The sequence below is a fragment of the Balaenoptera borealis genome, assembly GCF_965194805.1.
Source record: "Balaenoptera borealis genome assembly, chromosome: 6".
Classification (NCBI taxonomy): domain Eukaryota; kingdom Metazoa; phylum Chordata; class Mammalia; order Artiodactyla; family Balaenopteridae; genus Balaenoptera; species Balaenoptera borealis.
The window spans coordinates 86,217,077-86,235,680 of record NC_138863.1 but is presented as its reverse complement, the minus strand read 5'-3'; the positions used below and the strand labels follow the sequence as shown (position 1 = coordinate 86,235,680).

Genomic DNA, 18,604 nt, shown 5'->3' with positions numbered 1-18,604 from the left:
ATCAAGGGAAGGTAGATTATTGGCATCAGAGAGGAAAGGCAGGAGAGGAATTAAGTCATTTAATGGGATCCTATGACGCTTCAAACCAAAGTATTGGGTTGGCCAAAAAAGTCCGTTTGGTGTTTTCCGTAAGATGGCTCCAGTAGCATTTTAGTTGTCTTTAACTTCATTCGAAATAATTTTGTTAGATTGCATTGTGACAGCTGTCACATCAGCATGCCTTTAAAAAAAAAATCAAAATTGGTGAATTTCTGTGTAGCCATTTTAACATTGAAGATGGGAGAAAAAAAGCAACATTTTCGGCATATTATGCTTTATTATTTCAAGAAAGGTAAAAACTCAACTGAAACGCAAAAAAAAAAAATTTGTGTGGTGTATGGAGAAGGTGCTGTGACTGACTGAACACGTCAAAAGTGGTTTGCAAAATTTCGTGCTGCAGATTTCTCGCTGGATGATGCTCCATGGTCCAGTAGACCAGTTGAAGTTGATAGCGATCAAATCGAGACATTAATTAAGAACAATCAATATTACACCATGCAGGAGATAGCTGACATACTCAAAATATCCAAATCAAGCGTTGAAAATCATTTGCACCAGCTTGGTTACGTGAATCGGTTTGGTGTTTAGGTTCCATGTAAGTTAAGCGGAAAAAAACCTTCTTGACCGTATTTCTGCATATGATTCTCTAGTTAAACGTAAAGAAAACGTTCCGTTTTTAAAACAAATTGTGATGGGCAATGAAAAGTAGATACTGTACAATAATATGCAACAGAAGAGATGGTGGGGCAAGCAAAATGAACCACCACCAACCATACCAAAAGCCAGTCTTCATCCAGAGAAGGTGATGTCGTGTATATGGTGGGATTGGAAGGCAGTCCTCTATTGTGAGCTTTTTCTGGAAAACCAAACGATTAATTCCAACAAGTACTGATCCCAGTTAGACCAAGTGAAAGCAGCACTCAATGAAAAGCATCCAGAATTAGTCAACAGAAAACGCATAATCTTCCATCAGGATAATGCAAGACCACGTTTCTTTGATGACCAGGCAAAAACTGTTACAGCTTGACTAGGATCAAGCTGATTCATCTGCCGAATTCACCAGACAGTGCACCTTCGGATTTCCATTTATTTCGGTCTTTACAAAATTCTCTTAATGGAAAAAATTTCAATTCCCTGGAAGACTGTAAAAGGCACCTGCAACAGTTCTATGCTCAAAAAGATAAAAAGCTTTGGGAAGATGGAATTATGAAGCTGCCTGAAAGATGGCAGAAGGTAGTGGAACAAAACAGTGAATACGTTGTTCAATGAAGTTCTTGGTGAAAATGAAAAATGTGTCTTTCGTTTTTACTTTAAAAACCGAAGGAAACTTTTGGCCAACCCAATGTATTTTTCCGCAACGCCAGGAATTTTCAATATTATCACCAAGTACAGGAGGACCTTTTTCTTTGTGGCCCAACTACCCACATTGGGTTTCTATGTTGGTGATGTACTTCGTTTTACACCACAGTACTGAGAACAGAACACTTGCCATACTTTTCACTGCCTTCAAGGAGATTCATCCAGATAAAGCTACTTCATACTAAGAGCATACCTTCATAACATGTGGTTAAAGTCTATTTCTCATTTTAACCCTTGCTTCAAGAAACTGTTAGGTTTTTTAAAGTTCTGAGACTACACAGGAAGGATTATATAGAAACTCTACAAATAACTTATTTTTTTACATTAGATTTGGAGTAGTCAGAGAAATAGAAGAAATTGGTGAAAATGGATCCAGAAATCCATACCACTAGGTCCTACTGATTACATAATATATTATAAAGGACCACAACACCATGGACCTTCAGAATTAAACAAAAGAAATATAATATTGGCTGTTGCTTTCGATGCAAAGGCTGTGATCCTCTCCTTAGTATTTTTTTATTAAAAATAATCTAAAATACATAGAAGGAAATGTAAAAACAAAGTTTATGTGTCATTAATATGTCAGTAGTTTCCAAATTTGCCTATAACATTTCCTTGGAAACCAATGAACACAAATGATAACTATGGGTGAGCTGGACAAACAGGAATATGTACTATGTTCCCTTTATGAATCAAAAAATCATTTTAATAAATCATTGTTTCGTTTTTTAAAATAACCCTCTTTGCTTTAAGCCATGATTCAGTGTCTCAGTGTCACTGGATATCAATAAAATGCATACAAATGCTTTGATAAGAAGGTATACAAGATCAAGTAGAAAAAGCAGTTAGTTTTATTTCACCCTGAAAAGGACATCAAGGAAACTGAAAAGGAGACATGCAAGCCCATAAGACTGTAAAACACAAATGAATAAACAGAGCTTATAGAGCAGGAATACCACAGCAAGTCCTCAGTTTAGTTTAATTCACATTTACTGAGACAGTCAAAGTTTCTATTATCAATACATAGCAGAATGAAAAACTAACAAAAGGAATGTTGACCTGCCACCCCTATCTGCCCCCCACTCCTGCAAAATTGTTTTCCCATACAAGTTTTTTTTTTTTTTTAGTTGCAACCTAGTGCAAATTTGGGATTAGCAGTGATTACAACATGGATAATACAAGAGATTGTCACAGAAGTGCTGACACAATATCAAGCAATAAGGAAGCCAATATAATAATATACCAAAAGTTGAAGGATGTTTTACAGCTAGTCTGTTTTCACCATATGTCATATATTGTAATAGTGACCCACAGGTCATAATACGTAGTTATGGCATGTGTTCATCAGTCAGAGGGTTAGTGAAACCTCTATTTAAGGTGAGTGCTTGTGTCAGTCATCTCTGAAGTCCTTAACTGTCACACAGTCAAGAAAGAAACCTGACAGTGCCAACAAAAGCAGAAGTCAGCAAAAAAACTAAAGAAACATTTTAGGAAGCTGGAGTCATACTTTTCAAACTGAATCTGAACAGGACTGCTTTCTGACACTCTTATTTTTCCTCTGGACGACTGCAAGCCAGTTTTTTTCTCACTAAGAGTCCCACCAATGATCAAGCCCACTTCTTTCTCTCCAAGCTCGTCTATCAGTTTACCCTCTTGAGAAGAGCAATGCTGAAAAATTATATATAAGCTTTTATAGTCTCATTCCCTTTGAGCAAAACAATCTTTTCTGAAACAAAGAGATGAGGCGTAGTGAGCTAAAAATTTTTTTAGCTATCTGCCCTCAAACAGCATTCAACCCAACTACTTATATTCTTAAAACCCCAGTTTATGCCAAATTAAAGTTCCAAGATAGTTTACAGAAGTATTCTTTTTCATGCATTTCCTCTATGATATGAGTGGGTGTAACTTCCATTAACTTTAAAGCCACCCATAAAGGGAAAAATAGACTTAATTTTTTTCCCCAGTTATTTCTCAGGGGTAATAAACACACACTATTTGAGGAAAAGAATGATGCTAATTCAAGAAACCAAAAGAATATTACAAATGTTTTCCATATTGATAAAGCACAAAATGATTTTATTTTTGTCTTTAAAACATATTTTCCCCCTCTGTTTCAATATAAAATAAAGAATTTTAATTTTATTATGAAATTTTAAAACGGTTGCTTTTTTTATGAGACATTTGATGTGAAGCAGCTCCACTCTATTTTGATAGCGCTGCTACTTCATTTGAAGCAGCTTGTAAAAATGATTGCAGGAAAACATTTACAAAATGCTCAAAACACAGAAGTATTACCATCTAGCCGTTCTTCTATGTCAGTGAAACTATGGAATATACTTGCAAAAGAGCTGGAATTCTGTTTAAACACATCATCAATCCCAGTTGCTAATAACTATTAAAAAAGGTGAGTAAACTGAACCCAATCACTGCCAAACTGACTCCCTTTGAGTGTTGCAGTTATGTGGCTGGGATCCAATAGCAAAGCTGTTTCAGAGTTGTTATGAACTTCTTTCATTAACTAAGCTTCAGGAGATACACTTTGTTGAAGTAACAGTAGAGAAGGACCATCACCTTTGAAATGTCATGGTATTTTAAGGCTAGGCAGTTTCAGAAGACTCAAGAGGGGAAAAAAAACCTCCTAAAGATTCATTTTCCATAGTTTTCTCTTACAAACAATAAGGAAAAAAAAGGACAAAAACCCCTTGCTCCATTATGCTTTAATTTTTGTTTATTCCTCTGTAAATTTCTGTTTTGATTTCAGCTGGATACATGGAAAGTAGCTGGTAAATAAAAGTTGACTCACTGCCTTTTTCTAAAAGTATGTCTCACACAGTAGATGATGGAATCAGGGGCTGAAGAAGGTCCCTGTCACCCCTTTGATTCTATTTTGAATGTTGTAGAAAATACAGTTAGATAATTAGTTCAACATTTAGATTGTTACACATATGTATTTTATAAAAGGATTAGCTGTTCTCTTATATGTACATATTGCAGAGGCACAAGTAATTCCTACCATGGAAGGTATGTTTAAACATTTGCTCCTAATTTAAGGTATTTTTAAAATAAGTGTACAGGAGGTCTCCAGATTTAAAAGCTAACTATAAGGAAAAAGATGGCAAAGGACTAAATATAATGATACAATCTATACCTACCATGAGAGAATTTGGTTGTATCCATATTGGAAATCCCTCTCCTGACATTTCTTGACAGGATATACCAATTGGTTCTCATGGAAGTACAGAATCTTTTTCAATTTCCCAAGGTCAGGCCGAAGGGCAGCCAGTTCAGTCAGGTTAAGCACTGAGCTTGCGAAGAGGATCCTAGGAAACAAGGAAATTAGGGTTACCACCCCGAGCATACTTGAAGTGGGCATCCTGTGCCTTCTCTCCTCTTTCCTCATCCTACCCCAAGGAAAACATATCCCCCATAGGGACACATCAAGAGTTAAGCCTTAATACCATGTAGCAGCATTCTAAGTTTTGATCTCTTAAAATGCAGCTGCTAAGAACTATAAAAGCCCTGAATCTCATTGGTCTTCTCAGCTCAGTTACAGAGAGATGGAAAAAAAAAAAAAAAAAAAGCTGGATGGATTTTATTGAAAAAAGCCAAGAAAAGCTCCATCTGAAGGACAAATGGAACAAAGATAAGGCTGACTGGGGAATACTTTGCTTGCCAGTTTCATTACACTTTACTTCTTTATGCAACCAACTACTGAAATTCAATATATGAGCAGGAATGGCACGTGTTCGTGTTATGACATAAACCCTTTTGATTTATGCAATAGACTTATCTAGTGAGGGCTTTTTCTCTTGGCATGTTTTCTTATGCCCCCCTTTTAAATATTCTGCAATATTTGTGGGGTTTTTTTTTTTATATTTTCTTCTCGATTACTGGACTGCTGATGGCACCATATGTACACTCTGTAATATCCCTTATATAAAACATAAATTTTAAAAATGAAGAAAGCCTGGTTCCTTGTCTTTGGGGGGAAAAAAGGAAACTGAAAGTCTACCTATCCATGGTTATAAATGAAATAGTGTCTATTTACTCACTCATTCCACAAACATTTATCATAAATGCCTACTAGCTAACAGGGTCAAGCCAGGAAGAACAGAAAAGATGAACAAGACAGCCTGCAGAATGAATGCTGCCAATAACAGTGGCATGAACAAAGTACTAGAGGAACAAACAGACAACTGTCTGGGACAACCTGGAAATATTTCACTAATGAGGTGGCTAACACGTGTGGACACAAAAGAGGGACAAATTACAGTCCCTGAGCAGCTGAGGACATTTAGATGGCACAATTTTGATGGAATGCCACCTTTATAACATAATATAGCATCATTTGACCCTTACAGCTTTAATTCCCATTCTAAAAAATGAGGTCCAAGAAGGTTAAGGGTTTTTCCTAGAATCACACTGGTAGTAAGTGGCAAAGCAGAGATTCCCAGTCTTCTAAGCCCGAAGTACTATTCATTACACCACAGATATGAATTCGTTGTGGACCACTTACATTGCAAACACATTTTACTGTACTTAATAAATACAAAATAGCATCCTTGTTATTACCATGATTACAACTACTATAAATTCTCCCTTGCTGACAAGCCAAATGGCTAACTTCAGGTGTTTATATGATCTGCAGCACTAGCCTTTCACATAAGAAGAATGATTACATAATAAGTGCATACATCATAAAGAGGAATTCAAGTGTCTTCTTCATGGGCTAAAAAAGGCACATAAGACCAAAAAGCAGCCACCTCCCTAAACTCACATTGCTGTATTAATGCTATGGTTTATTGCTTTAAAGTAAAAAATCTTATCGAGGAGATGCATTTTTAAAAAGTGTCTATTTGTACTCAACTAAAGCAAATAGAAAATTCATGTTCAGAAAACGTCCTCTATTTTTTCCAAAAATATTCCCACCACCACCACTAAGTATAAGCTTTTCTAAAATTTAGATTGAAAATTCTGAAATATGAAGATATTTGCTTATCTACAAATCTGATCTTTAGTAGAGATAACAATAAAATTTAATCTCAGTCAATCTATATTTTCCTTAAAAGAAAACAGATGGCAACTTGTGGATCAAGTTATTGAGTAATACACCCCCCTCTATTCCCACTCCCCATTCCCAACATACAAACTACTGCAAACAATGACTCATTGTTAATCATTAAGACCTGAGCAAACTCAATGTTTTTCACACACAAGGAAGAAAAACTCATTAACTGCAGCTTCCATCTATTTATTAATTATAAAAAATCGTACCCTTATAATGGAGAAATTTGGTAGACATCAACTTACCCAAGTGACCAAACTTAATATGAACAATAATGGGCCAAAGGGATATCATGTATCTCCCAATGTGATACACTGAGAAAGACAGAGATCACCAATTCCTGACAAAAATGCTCGATCTGAATTTGGCCGTGAGGAAACAGCCAGACAAATATTCTGCAAAATAAATGGGCTGGATCTCCAAAAAATGTCAAGATCATAAAAGGAAAAAAATCTAGAGTAAAGGGAAATAAAAAGACCCCCAAACAAAATGCAATGTGTGATCCTTGATGGGATACTGAATGGGGAAAAAAAAAACAGCTGTAGAAGATACAAGAACAATAGGGAAACTCTGAATATAAAATTGCAAAGTTTTATCAATCTTAAATTGAAGTGTATTGATTTTACTGCAATTATGTAGGAGAATATCCTCATTCTTAGGAGACACGTGTTGAATTATTAACATGTGAAGCGTAATGATGTCTGCAACTAATTCTTAAATAGTTCGGTCCAAAGGCCACTAATAACAAATATTCAAATATTCATAGATAGAAATAAATGTGCAAAATGTTAACATTTGATTAAATAAATGATATATTGTAACTCACTGATCTAGTCTTGCAAATTTTTAAGTTATACATTTATAAAACTACAAATTTGGGAGGATATTCATTAAATGGCAGTAAGCAGAAGGGAAAAATATGCCACATTCCATAAACAGTAAACTCATCATATATGTATTTCTAGTCAAACTCCAATTGTTCATTTCCTCCAAGAGAACTATCCTCGGGGTGGAACATCTGTAGCAAATGTTTAACTAAAGCAAGCCCTTCACTCTCCTCCTACCACATACCGCCTCTCCTTACCCTATCTACCAGCTGATCCATAATCAAGGAATCCAAATCTAAAATTGAGACTTCCAAATAAAAGCTCTCAAACGAGAGAATGCAATACATTCAGAAGTAAAATGGCAATGATTTTCATAATATTACCCATTTGGGACTGCCCACACCAACACTTCCTTCAGTTTGTTCAATCTTTAACAGGAAACTCATTTTATTTTTATAACTAATCTTGAAATAGCGCTCACTACTTCTAAATTGTGGGAATTATCTCCAACATTAGTAAAACATTTCTCTTTGCTTTTTTGCTTGTAAAATCGAAGTTAAATTGGACAATAAGCAACTCCTCAAATATTCAGCTCAATGACACCTAAAAAGAAGTGATGAAGATGCCCACAAAAGAAATGCAGGTAAGATTCATAGGCAATTTTTTTCTTTGCCGTCCTCCATCAATTAAAAAGAAGTGTATAATACAATGAATGACATCACTCAGTCAGCAGCTAATCCCTAGGCTCCCAATGTTCATCTTGCCTCAGGTATTATTTAAGCAATAAATCCTAACAAGGTGAGCTTTACCATCCCACACTGTGTCTCTGGCAGGAAAGGGCACAAGGTGATAGCAAAAACCACTAGGAACAAGATAATTCCTGACAGCTGCTGCTTGGGCACAAGTTAAATTGAACAGTTTATCTCAGCATGAAGATGTTATAAGGTTTTATGTTTAATATTTTTAAATTAACATAAAACCCAGAGAAAGCAGTTGGGCAATCTTTCACAAACATGACATACTACAATCACTGTATAAGCTGGATTAGTACTTATTACCATGCTACTACAGAATTAAGCTGTTTTTAGACCACCAAAGAGCTTTAAATTGCAACTTTTGTCTCTGTAAGAGAAACCTATATTTAAAATGTCTGCTAAATTCAAATTAATGGCTACATCATTAGCTTACCATCTCACCAAAAGTATAAGTAAGCTGCTATTATAATCGTCTAACCAAAACAGCTCTGTGCTGTAAAAGTACGTGAATGCCGTTCTAGGTATTTGGGATTGTATGCATATTCATGCTTCAAGTATTTTCAATGCACATTATACCTACAATCTGAGTCATATTTGCTTAAGGAATCCAAAATTATTCAACACAATGAACTTCTAGATTTTAGTTTTCTTTGATTCAGTTTGAATACACTAGTTGTTTGCCTTTTATCCTATTTTCTTAATATGTCAAATGAGATGTTAAAATATACATCAGCACTGTAGGAGTGTGACTACTATTATCAAGATGCATACTTTTATACCTTAAATGGCATGAAGGGTCAGTGAAATGAGAAACAGAGGACAGGCATTCAGTATTCCAACCACCGCCATATACAATCTAGGAGAAAATCCTTCATGGACTAATTATCTCACTCTTGACCCATGAAGTTTTTTCAATAGCCCCCCACCTTCCGAAACCATTTATCACATAATGGGATACAGAACACAGATTTAACACAGATACCAATTTGGGTTGTTATTTATACTTAAATAATTCCCTGCAGGGCTTTCAACAAGCCTTTGACAGAAGAGTGAATGCCATCTTCCAGCTGTGTCACCTTGCTCAATACTTAAATTTCTTGTCTAGATACACGTTGCCCAGCCTCACTCCCTAAGTCTTCCTTCATTCTTTTGTTGCCTATCTTGAGTTCCTGTTCCTTGATATCTACTCCCAGGATTCTAGATCCTGTACTTTCTGTGATACAATATTTTCTGCAAGAAGGAAATGTTCTATATCTGTACCGTCCAATACAGCAGCAACTAGCTACTTATGGCTATCAAGCACTTGCAGTGTAGCTAGTGTAACTGAGGAACTAAATTTTAAATTCAATTTGATTTAAGTTTAAATTAAATAGCCGTAAATTAATGGGAAAGCACAACTCTTGATGGACCAGCTTCCCTTAACCCAACACTCCACCCATCCTACCTGAATGCAATTCCTCACTGAATTGATTTTCTTGTATAGACCCTTGATCTACTTGTGATAATCTAATTTCTAAGTTCCTCCTGATTTGCTGAATTTCACCTACCAGGGTCTCCAATTCTAGAATGCCAGAATGCTATTTTTTTCCTTCTGATAATTAGAAAACACATGTTCATTACAGAAAATGTTTTAAGTACAAAAATTATAAATTAATTATCATGCACAACCACCCCAAAAGAGATGGCCACTATTTGCATTCTGGCACTCATTTAGTCAGCATACATTGAGCATCTATTATTTGCAAGGTACTAGGCTAAATAATGGACCTAAAATATAAAACAAAGTAGCTCAGGCAAGAAGAAAATTGGCAGGCTGAGGAACTGAATAAGGACCAAGGAAGCTGGAGCAATTAATTCAATGAATGGCCAGAGAAGATGCTGAGGAAGTCTATGGGCCTTTGTGAGACATGAAAATAATTTTGAATTTTATGGTAAGAGCAATGGAAAGAGAATGAAGGATTTTAACTAGGGAAATAACAAAATAATAAATGCATATTGGGTGAATTTACCTTTATTCTTTCACTTTGTAATACGTATAAACCATCGCAATTTTAATTTTTTTTGCTTTTAATGCATGTTTTGCTATGTTAAAAATTATTTCTGAAACATATATTTTAACAGACTTCATGATACGATGTGTCATAATATCATCGACCCGAACATGATTTTTAACTTTTTAGATTCATGATTTTTAGATTGATTTACATCTATAAAGTTTAAAATTTTTCTTGTATAATCTCTTGTATTTCTATTGTATCTGTTTACGTATTTCATGAGATTTTTTTTTTTTTTTAATATCAGAGAACTTTACTCTGACTGCTGTATGGAAAACGGACTGTAATGAATCACTTTGCAAGAAGGGAGAAGAGTAGGAAAGAGAAAAGAAATGTCAGTCTCTTGGACTAAAATGATAGCGTTGATGGTGCTGAGAAGCGGTCTGACTGGGTTTTTGCTGATGGTGCTATCCAGGTTTGCTGATGAACTGGATGTGAGAAGTGAAAGAGGAGTGCTACCCTTTCCTCTGCTGTACCACTTCCAAAGTGTGTTGACAGTGTTTCAATGTAACAGGAGCTCAATGATACATACACGCATACGTCAAAATTACTTCCAAACATTTCAAAAGTCTTCGGCTTAAATATATTTTTTAAATTTATAAAAACCTGTGTAGAAGGTTCTAATATTCATTAATCATTGATATACAAAATTTCATTTTAACTATGCTTTAGATGTCAGCTACTTTATCTTAATTAGAACATTTCTATTGCACGTTTAAATGCTATGGATTTTCAAAAACCTTGAAGAATGTGCATAACCAAATGTTTCCATTTGCTAAAACAATTAAAAATACAAGATGGAAGCATATTTAAAGGAAAAAGAAATGGAGTCATTTAATTTCCTAGGTTCTTGTGGGGGGTAATTTACAGGCTAACACAGTATCCAGCTTCCCAATAGCTGTCCCATGATGTAGCATCAATTAATAGGTCAGTTTTTCCACCATGTAATGTTCCTTTCCTGTGCTTATCATGATAGCTAGGAGAGCACAATGTAAAGAACACTTGTCCAGAAGGCAGGGAATTGAGGTTTGTAGGTAGGACCTGCCATTGAGCAAAATCTCCAACTGGTTTCTTAACATCTATCCACTCTACAGTCATCAACACTCTGACCTGCCTTACAGATGCTTAAGGAGACAAATTACATAACACCTGTGGTGCTTTCTTAGCTACCAGTGCCACTTAAATTCGGGTATCTCTTAAATTACTCAAGCAAGCTCTCAAGTGTTTTAACTTTTGGTATCTGACATAGTATCTAACCCATAAAAGATACTCAGTAATTATGTTTGTAACAAGAAAGGAAGAAAAGGAAGGGAGGATGGGCCCTATTATTGAAAAAAATCACAAATAAACTGAAATTTTTACTGTGTACAGAAACACTTTTTATATATTTTGGGACTAGCATCTGTTAAGAGTATTCTTCTAAGACACAAGGTACCATGAACTATTCAGAACGTTTATAGATATATCTGTTTTACGCCATCTATCAATAAGTCAACAAATCAAAATATTATCAAGTCTCCTGACTTGACAAGCTAAGACGTATATCACCCCTGTGCCAAAAGAGCTGACAATATAATTGGCAAAACAAGCCATAAGTAGAGGAAACATTAAATAGCAACAAAAAAGATAAGTAATAGCTCTGTCCTGCACAAGATATGTAACAAAGCAGTGCAAGGCTGATTATGAATGAAGGTAGAGGCACTAAGCCCTATCCGTTCAGAGGAAGAAGAGAAAACTAAGGGCAGCAGAAAACCAGGAAGTCTCAAGTTTATTGAGGGTAGCAGGGGAGGCCTGGGTCCTGAGGTTTTGGGTCTAGAAGGATCAGTGCTATTTAAATAAGTCAGAGAGGAAGGACAGTTGGCTAAAGTTCAGGGTTTGAATAAAAGGAAGTAAGACTGAAAAGGTGATCTTCCACCAGACCTAGAGGTACCCGAATGCAGGATGAGAAGTTCATACTTTATCTGTTAGCCATATGGGGATTCACTGTACATTTATTATCATACTGGAAAGGCTTTATTTCTTCTTACTATCCTTAATTAACTGAGTTATGAATGCTCACTGGCTAAGAAAAGTGGTAGTAAAATGAGAGGAAAAGGAATCAAATAAAGTACCACCATCACTACCACTCTCAAAATAAGGGAAGTTGTTCTATACATAACCAAATATAGATAAAACCAATTCACTTAAAACCACGGCTCTCCATCATCACTTTTTTTGATAATGAGATCCTTAAGTCTCTGTAATATTCTAAAGGAAGACAGGGACCCATGTATTATGCAAGGTTTTTTAAGTATATCTTATTTAATCATCATCCTAAAAGATATGTCCTATTATCCCCATTTTACCAATTAAGAAATTAAAGTATTACAAGAGGTTTGGTGAAGTGCTAAGACAATAGCAGTTACTAAGAGGCAGAGATGAGTTTCAAATCCAAGTTGATGTGGCCACAAAGTCTCTGTTTTTTCAGTTAACTCCACACTGATTTTGAACCATCTAAGATTAGAATGTGACTCACTGTTTCCTGCTAACTGCACTTTTTATTATAGTCTATGTTTGAGAAATAAAAGAATATAAATGGTACAAAGAAGAACTGCACTAACCTGAGCAATTTTATTTCATCCCTTCATTCATCACATATTTACTGGGAGATTACACTGTTAGACAAATTGCAGAAAGGTGATGACCATCAATGCAGGACCTCCTGAAGAAATGCAATCTAAGCAACACCCTAAATAACAGGAAGGAGTCAGCTGACTGAAATAATGAGGAGGTGGGCAGGGCAGGGGGGATAGAGAGAAATGGCTGATATTAAAAGCAACAGAGGAAATAGAAATGATGATGACTGGGAGGGAGAGGCTAAGGGTGACTCATGGGTTTCTAGCTTGTGTAATCAGATGGGTAGTAGTAACATTCCTTAACACAAGAGGAGAAAACAAATGAGCAGTTGGAGTAGAGGAGAAATACAGAGACAGATTTTACAAATGCTGAATATAAATGGAGTGTCCAGTAGGTAACTAAAGATAATATATAATAGACCAATGAAAGAAACTGCATTGGAGATTTAATTAAACTAAAGCGCTTGGTCACCAAACATGTCTGTTAAAAATGTGGGTCTGGTTTGTTATATAATTTTACATACTGTGTTACTTGTTTCCGTCATATTTCATTTCATTTTTTTTTTTAAACTAGCTTCATTCACTTTATTTTTCTCATAGAAAACTATGTGGTAGCTACAGCTGGAGCCTGGGTCCTCTGCACGGAAACTCTGGTGTGGGTCTTTACAAGATGGTCAGTGAATTCCTGATACGGAGACTTGGTGAACACCACCTCTTTCCAGAGATGAGGAGTGAGATAACTGTAGGTCTCGTTTCCTCCCATTAGAGTATATACTCTTTGATGAGATAAATTGGATCTGCTGTTCTTTACTTTGGTATCCTATAGTTTCCCTAACATGGCAGTTACCACTCTGGACCTTAAGTTCCTTTATAGCAAGCCCTATATCTTCCTTGTTCATTGTCTTATCGCAGGTGCTCAATAAATGTTTCCAAATAAATGACTGAATGAATCAATCAATCATTCATTCATTACCTCAATGATACTGAGAAAATCAAGCTGGTTGATTCTCTATTTAAAGTGTTCAATACGATAGTTACTTCTACCATTAAAAAACAAGTTGGGAAGCATCCCATGCCCCCCAAAGAGAGCACTTTTCTTACTTCAGCATCCAGTACAATTCTAGGAAGTTTTATTTGATGTCATTTTTTACGGAGCCCATTACTTTTTCCTTAGGGTCCTTAATAATATGTCAGGCACTGTTCTCTACTTCACCATGCTAAAATATCAAGAACTGAAGATACCATCCAAAGAAAAGGAACTCCTGGGGAAAGGTAGGTGTCAACCTGGTATAAAGATCAGGAATGTACAATATCATGATAATAATTCCTGTCATCTTCAGGGATTCATGATTGTCAGCCTTGATGAAGTAAGTCAATTAACATGCAAAGCGCATCTAACTTGCTGAGTGTGCTGGGAACACTTCATGTGGTGTTTTATCTCCATAAACTAATATAATTAGTATGTGAAATATTTATAATTCCCCTCATGATTAATCTATTGTAGAAGACTATTCCTTAACAGCAGCATATCATTTTATATTGGAATGTTCTTTGATCTTTAGTTCATGCCACTCCTGAGTCCCTGGAGTTCATTTCTAAATATCACAAAGTTGGGAAAATAAAGACCCAAGGTAATGGATATAAGTCCTTTGTCACTCCAATTCAACCCCACCAGTGTTGTCAAAGATTACAAACATCTAAGGACACACTGACCTGTCAAGCCAGAAGCTACTGCTTAAATAGATACATAAAGCTCAGTTCAGGCACAAGCCTAAGAAACAAACCATAGGCAAGCCCAGAGTTGCTTTTAGATATTATTATCATTTAGGCTTGAATATTAAGGCACAGGAATAGTTAAAATAATCACAACAATGACAATGACAATAATAATATCTGCTACTTGGCGTGTCAACTAAAGCAGTGGTCCCCAACCTTTTTGGCACCAGGGACCGGTTTCATGGAAGACAATTTTTCCACGGACCAGGGTGGCGGCGGGGAGATGGTTTCAGGATGATTCAAGCACATTACATTTATTGTGCACTTTATTTCTATCATTATTACATCATAATATATAATGAAATAATTGTACAACTCACCATAATGCAGAATCCGTGGGAGCCCTGAGCTTGTTTTCCTGCTACTAGATGGTCCCATCTGGGGGGGATGGGAGACAGTGACACCCGAAGTGTGTTGCTTATGTCCAGTCTACTCTGTAATCTCGTTTTGGTTGCTGTAACTGCAGAAAACCCTGCTTCACAAAGATAGGATGTTGGAAATGGAAGCAGGCTTTTCAGTGCTTCTGTGGCAATCTCAGGATATTCCGCCTTGACTTTAATCCAGAATGTATGGAGATCTGAAGTTGTCTCAAACACACTTTTAAGGCCACCGTCATTTGTGATCTCAAGCAGTTGATCCTCTTCTAGCACGAAATAAGTCGATTTACCTGGCTTATTCACAATTGGGTCACGGATCCATTCCTTCCCAGTTTGGGGGTCTTTTGTGGTTGGGAAGTAATGCTCAAACTCTTTTGAAAGCTGAGATAGGTGACCATGCACCAGCTGGGAGAAAGAAGGCCCTGGCTCAGTCTCTTTGAAAATCTCTGCTAATGTTTGAAACCTGTCAAAAATCCCAATGTTCACTCACCGCCCCCATAATTCCAGTTTGGCTTTGAATGCAGCCACTTTATCTGCCGACTTGAACACAGCTGTCATTCTCCCCTGAAGTGATAGGTAGAGTTCACTGAGCAGGTTGAATATGTCACACAAGTAAGCAAGTTTTGAGACCCATTCTGTGTCACTGAAATGTGCTGCCAGTAGTGACTGTTTTTCTAGAAGAAATCTCTGGAGTGGCTCTTGTAACTCAGAAACTCTGGCCAGTGATCTACCTTTAGAAAGCCGTCTCGCTTCTGCGTATAAGAGAAGACGTGTATGCTCTGCGTCCATCTCCTACAGAGCTGCGTGAACAGACGTGAGTTAAGGACACGTACTTTAATGTGGTTGATAATTCTAATCGCATCCTGCAAAACGTTGTTAAGTTCAGGTGACATTTTTCGGCTAGCCAGCATTTCTCTGTGGATGACACAGTGCGTGGACTCACATTCAGAAGCGACCTCTTTGAACCGAGTAGTGAAACCAGAAAGTCATCCAATCATGGCAGCTGCTCCGTTCGTGCATATACTGATACAAAATGGCCAATTCACTTTTCCTGATATGTAATCATTCAAAGACTTGAATAGTTCTGCAGCTGTGGTGTTGGTTGGCAACAAAAGTGCACATAACATATCCTCATGCACATCCTCCTGAAAAAAACCATATCGCACAAAAACAAGCACCGTTGCCTCATTGTCAACATCGGTAGACTTGTCAACCTGGACTGCGTATCATGGTGACTCATTAAGCCTAACAATTGTGCCTCAATATCCTCTGCTATTTCATCAATTCGTCTAGTTACGGTGCTAGCCAAAAGAGGAACATGTGCCAGCCTCTCCTAAAAGTTCACGACAGTGTCCTTAGCAGCAGGCAGGATCAACTCTGTACCAATAGTAAAGGGCTTCTTAGCTTTAGCCATGAGGTTAGCCACTAAGAATGATGCTCTCAGTGCAGACACATTTGATGACGTGGTGGCCTTCAATAATTGCTTCTGTTCTTCGTATTCACTTTTTTTTCTTTTGGAAAAACTCCAAAGGCTTGTCCTTTAATGCAGGGTGCTTGGTCTCCACGTGGCGAAGCAGTTTTGAAGGTTTCAGGGCTTTGTTGGATAGCTGGTCACCACATATTATACAAAGCGGGCTTGGAGAATGTGAATCACCTGTTGCAATGAACCTGTAATTTAAGTATGTCTCTTGGTATTTTCTTTTAAATGCAGCTTTCTTTTTGTTGGCAGTCTTAGAGCCTTCTGCTGTCTCATCATTGGGTCTTTCCCCTTTTCAAATAAGCTCTCCAGTGATGTTTGTTTTTTACTAATTTGGCTAGGGTTACCTTGTGGGCTTACCAAAACTGTGACTGAGACAAGTGCGCAGTGCGGGAAAGCGGCGTGGATGGAAGTGGGAAATAAAATAATGGGCGGACCACACGAGGACTAAAATAAGTGTCGGATTCTGACTTAGAGCCTGCCACCAGATGCAGCTTAATCGTCACTTGCCACTCACTGATAGGGTTTTGATATGATTCTGCAGCCAATTGGTTTATTATGGTCTCTGTACAGTCAAACCCCTCTGCTAATGATAATCTGTATTTGCAGCCACTCCCCAGCACTAGCATCACAGCCTCAGCTCCACCTCAGATCATCAGGCATTAGATTCTCATAAGGAGCTCGCAACCTAGATCCCTTGCATGTGCAGTTCACAGTAGGGTTCACGCTCCTATGAGAATCTAATGCCAACGCTGATCTGATAGGAGGCAGAGCTCAGGCGGTAATGCGAGTGATGGGGAGCGGCTCTAGATACAGATGAAGCTTTGCTCGTTCACCTGCCCCTCACCTCCCGCTGTGAGGCCCAGTTCCAGAGGTTAGGGCCCCCTGAACTAAACTATTCCTGATAACCATAGAGAGAAAAGTGTTTTGTGCCCAAATAACTAATAAGCTAATAAGGAAAAATATGTTAACCTGCTATTTTTACTGAATTACATTTACTGCTAAAATTAACAAGCACAAAAGAATATTTATCCTAAATATTCAGTCTTTCTATAATCAGTCATAAAAAGCTAAATTTTTCCATGCTTATGAGTATTTGTTTTAAATTTGCTTCCCAGAGTCCTATATTCTAGTGAGTTGTTCTATCATTTGATTTGTGTCATTTTGTTGTTATGCTTCTCATAGAGATTATTCCTGTTTTGATTACTTCTCCTATGTTTGTTTTGGCAAGTCCAAGACAGTTCTTTGAAAGCTTCCCTGAATTTGGTGCTTAATATGCCATTTGAAGAAATACGTCCCCACAAATAATTTATTTATTATCACCAATGTTTTGTTATTTTACCCATCACTTTAATTGTAAGTGTGTCACCAGGTAATTAATTACAAAAGTCAAACCCAGCAGAGTACACCGTACACAGTAGGCACTCAAAAAGTGTTTAGGAGAGTGAAACGTTAACTAATGTAGTACATCTGCAATAGAAAAAGAATTTGAAGGTGTGAGTCTCCAGACTGCGTCCCGGTCTTTCATACTTTTATTTTAAAGATGAGACGTTTTATAAACATTAGTTTGCTAATCCTGAGTTTCTTTCTCATCAAGACGACAAGGTGAAAATTCTAAGATTATGTCTCCCAATCTATAGCACAGAAGGGGAAACACCTGAAAGCTAGTTTTTTGAAAGATCAAAACTTCCTATTTTAATAGAGTAAAATGAAAATTATAAATTTTTCTACATGCATGCTAAGTTTCACAAATAAAAATTTTTTTAATATGCTTCCCTTGACCACAGCTTAAATAATTGCCCTCTTTTTTTTTTTTTTTTTTTAATTTATTTGGCTGCTCCAGGTCTTAGTTGCAGCATGTGGGATCTTTAGTTGCGGCATGCGTGTGGGATCTAGTTCCCTGACCACGGATTGGACCGAGGTCCCCTGCATTGGGAGCACAGAGTCTTAACCGCTGGACCACCAGGGAAGTCCCTGCCCTCTTTTTTTTTTCAAGTAACTAATATATACATAGGTACAGGGGGAAAAAAAAAACAGATGAAAAGTAGAAAATGCTATATAAACAATATTGTTAAGATTGTCTAAAAATGAAGTAGTGAGGTCATTCAACACAATCTACTCAACATGGTAACTTTCTGAGATGCATCTCTTGGTCTCACCTACTATATTACACTGTATGTGAGATCAAATACTACAGCTGGAGGAATTCCCAAGGTCACACTTCCTTAACAGGTGACTGAGAAGCACAAAATGAGGT

General features: G+C 36.9%; 1 protein-coding gene across 18 annotated transcripts in view; it reads right to left on the bottom strand.

The window, feature by feature from the left end:
- GTDC1 (glycosyltransferase like domain containing 1) overlaps positions 1–18,604 on the bottom strand; it is a 384,238-nt gene that overhangs the window by 288,107 nt on the left and 77,527 nt on the right. For all 18 annotated transcript variants that reach the window (XR_014245700.1, XR_014245701.1, XR_014245702.1 and 15 more), the window contains exon 5: positions 4,554–4,721. Coding sequence is in view for 13 of the 18 variants with exons in the window: in XM_082395817.1 (XP_082251943.1) it covers positions 4,554–4,721 (168 nt within the window). In the remaining 5 variants the exon portion in view is untranslated. The remainder of the gene's footprint in view (positions 1–4,553; positions 4,722–18,604) is intronic.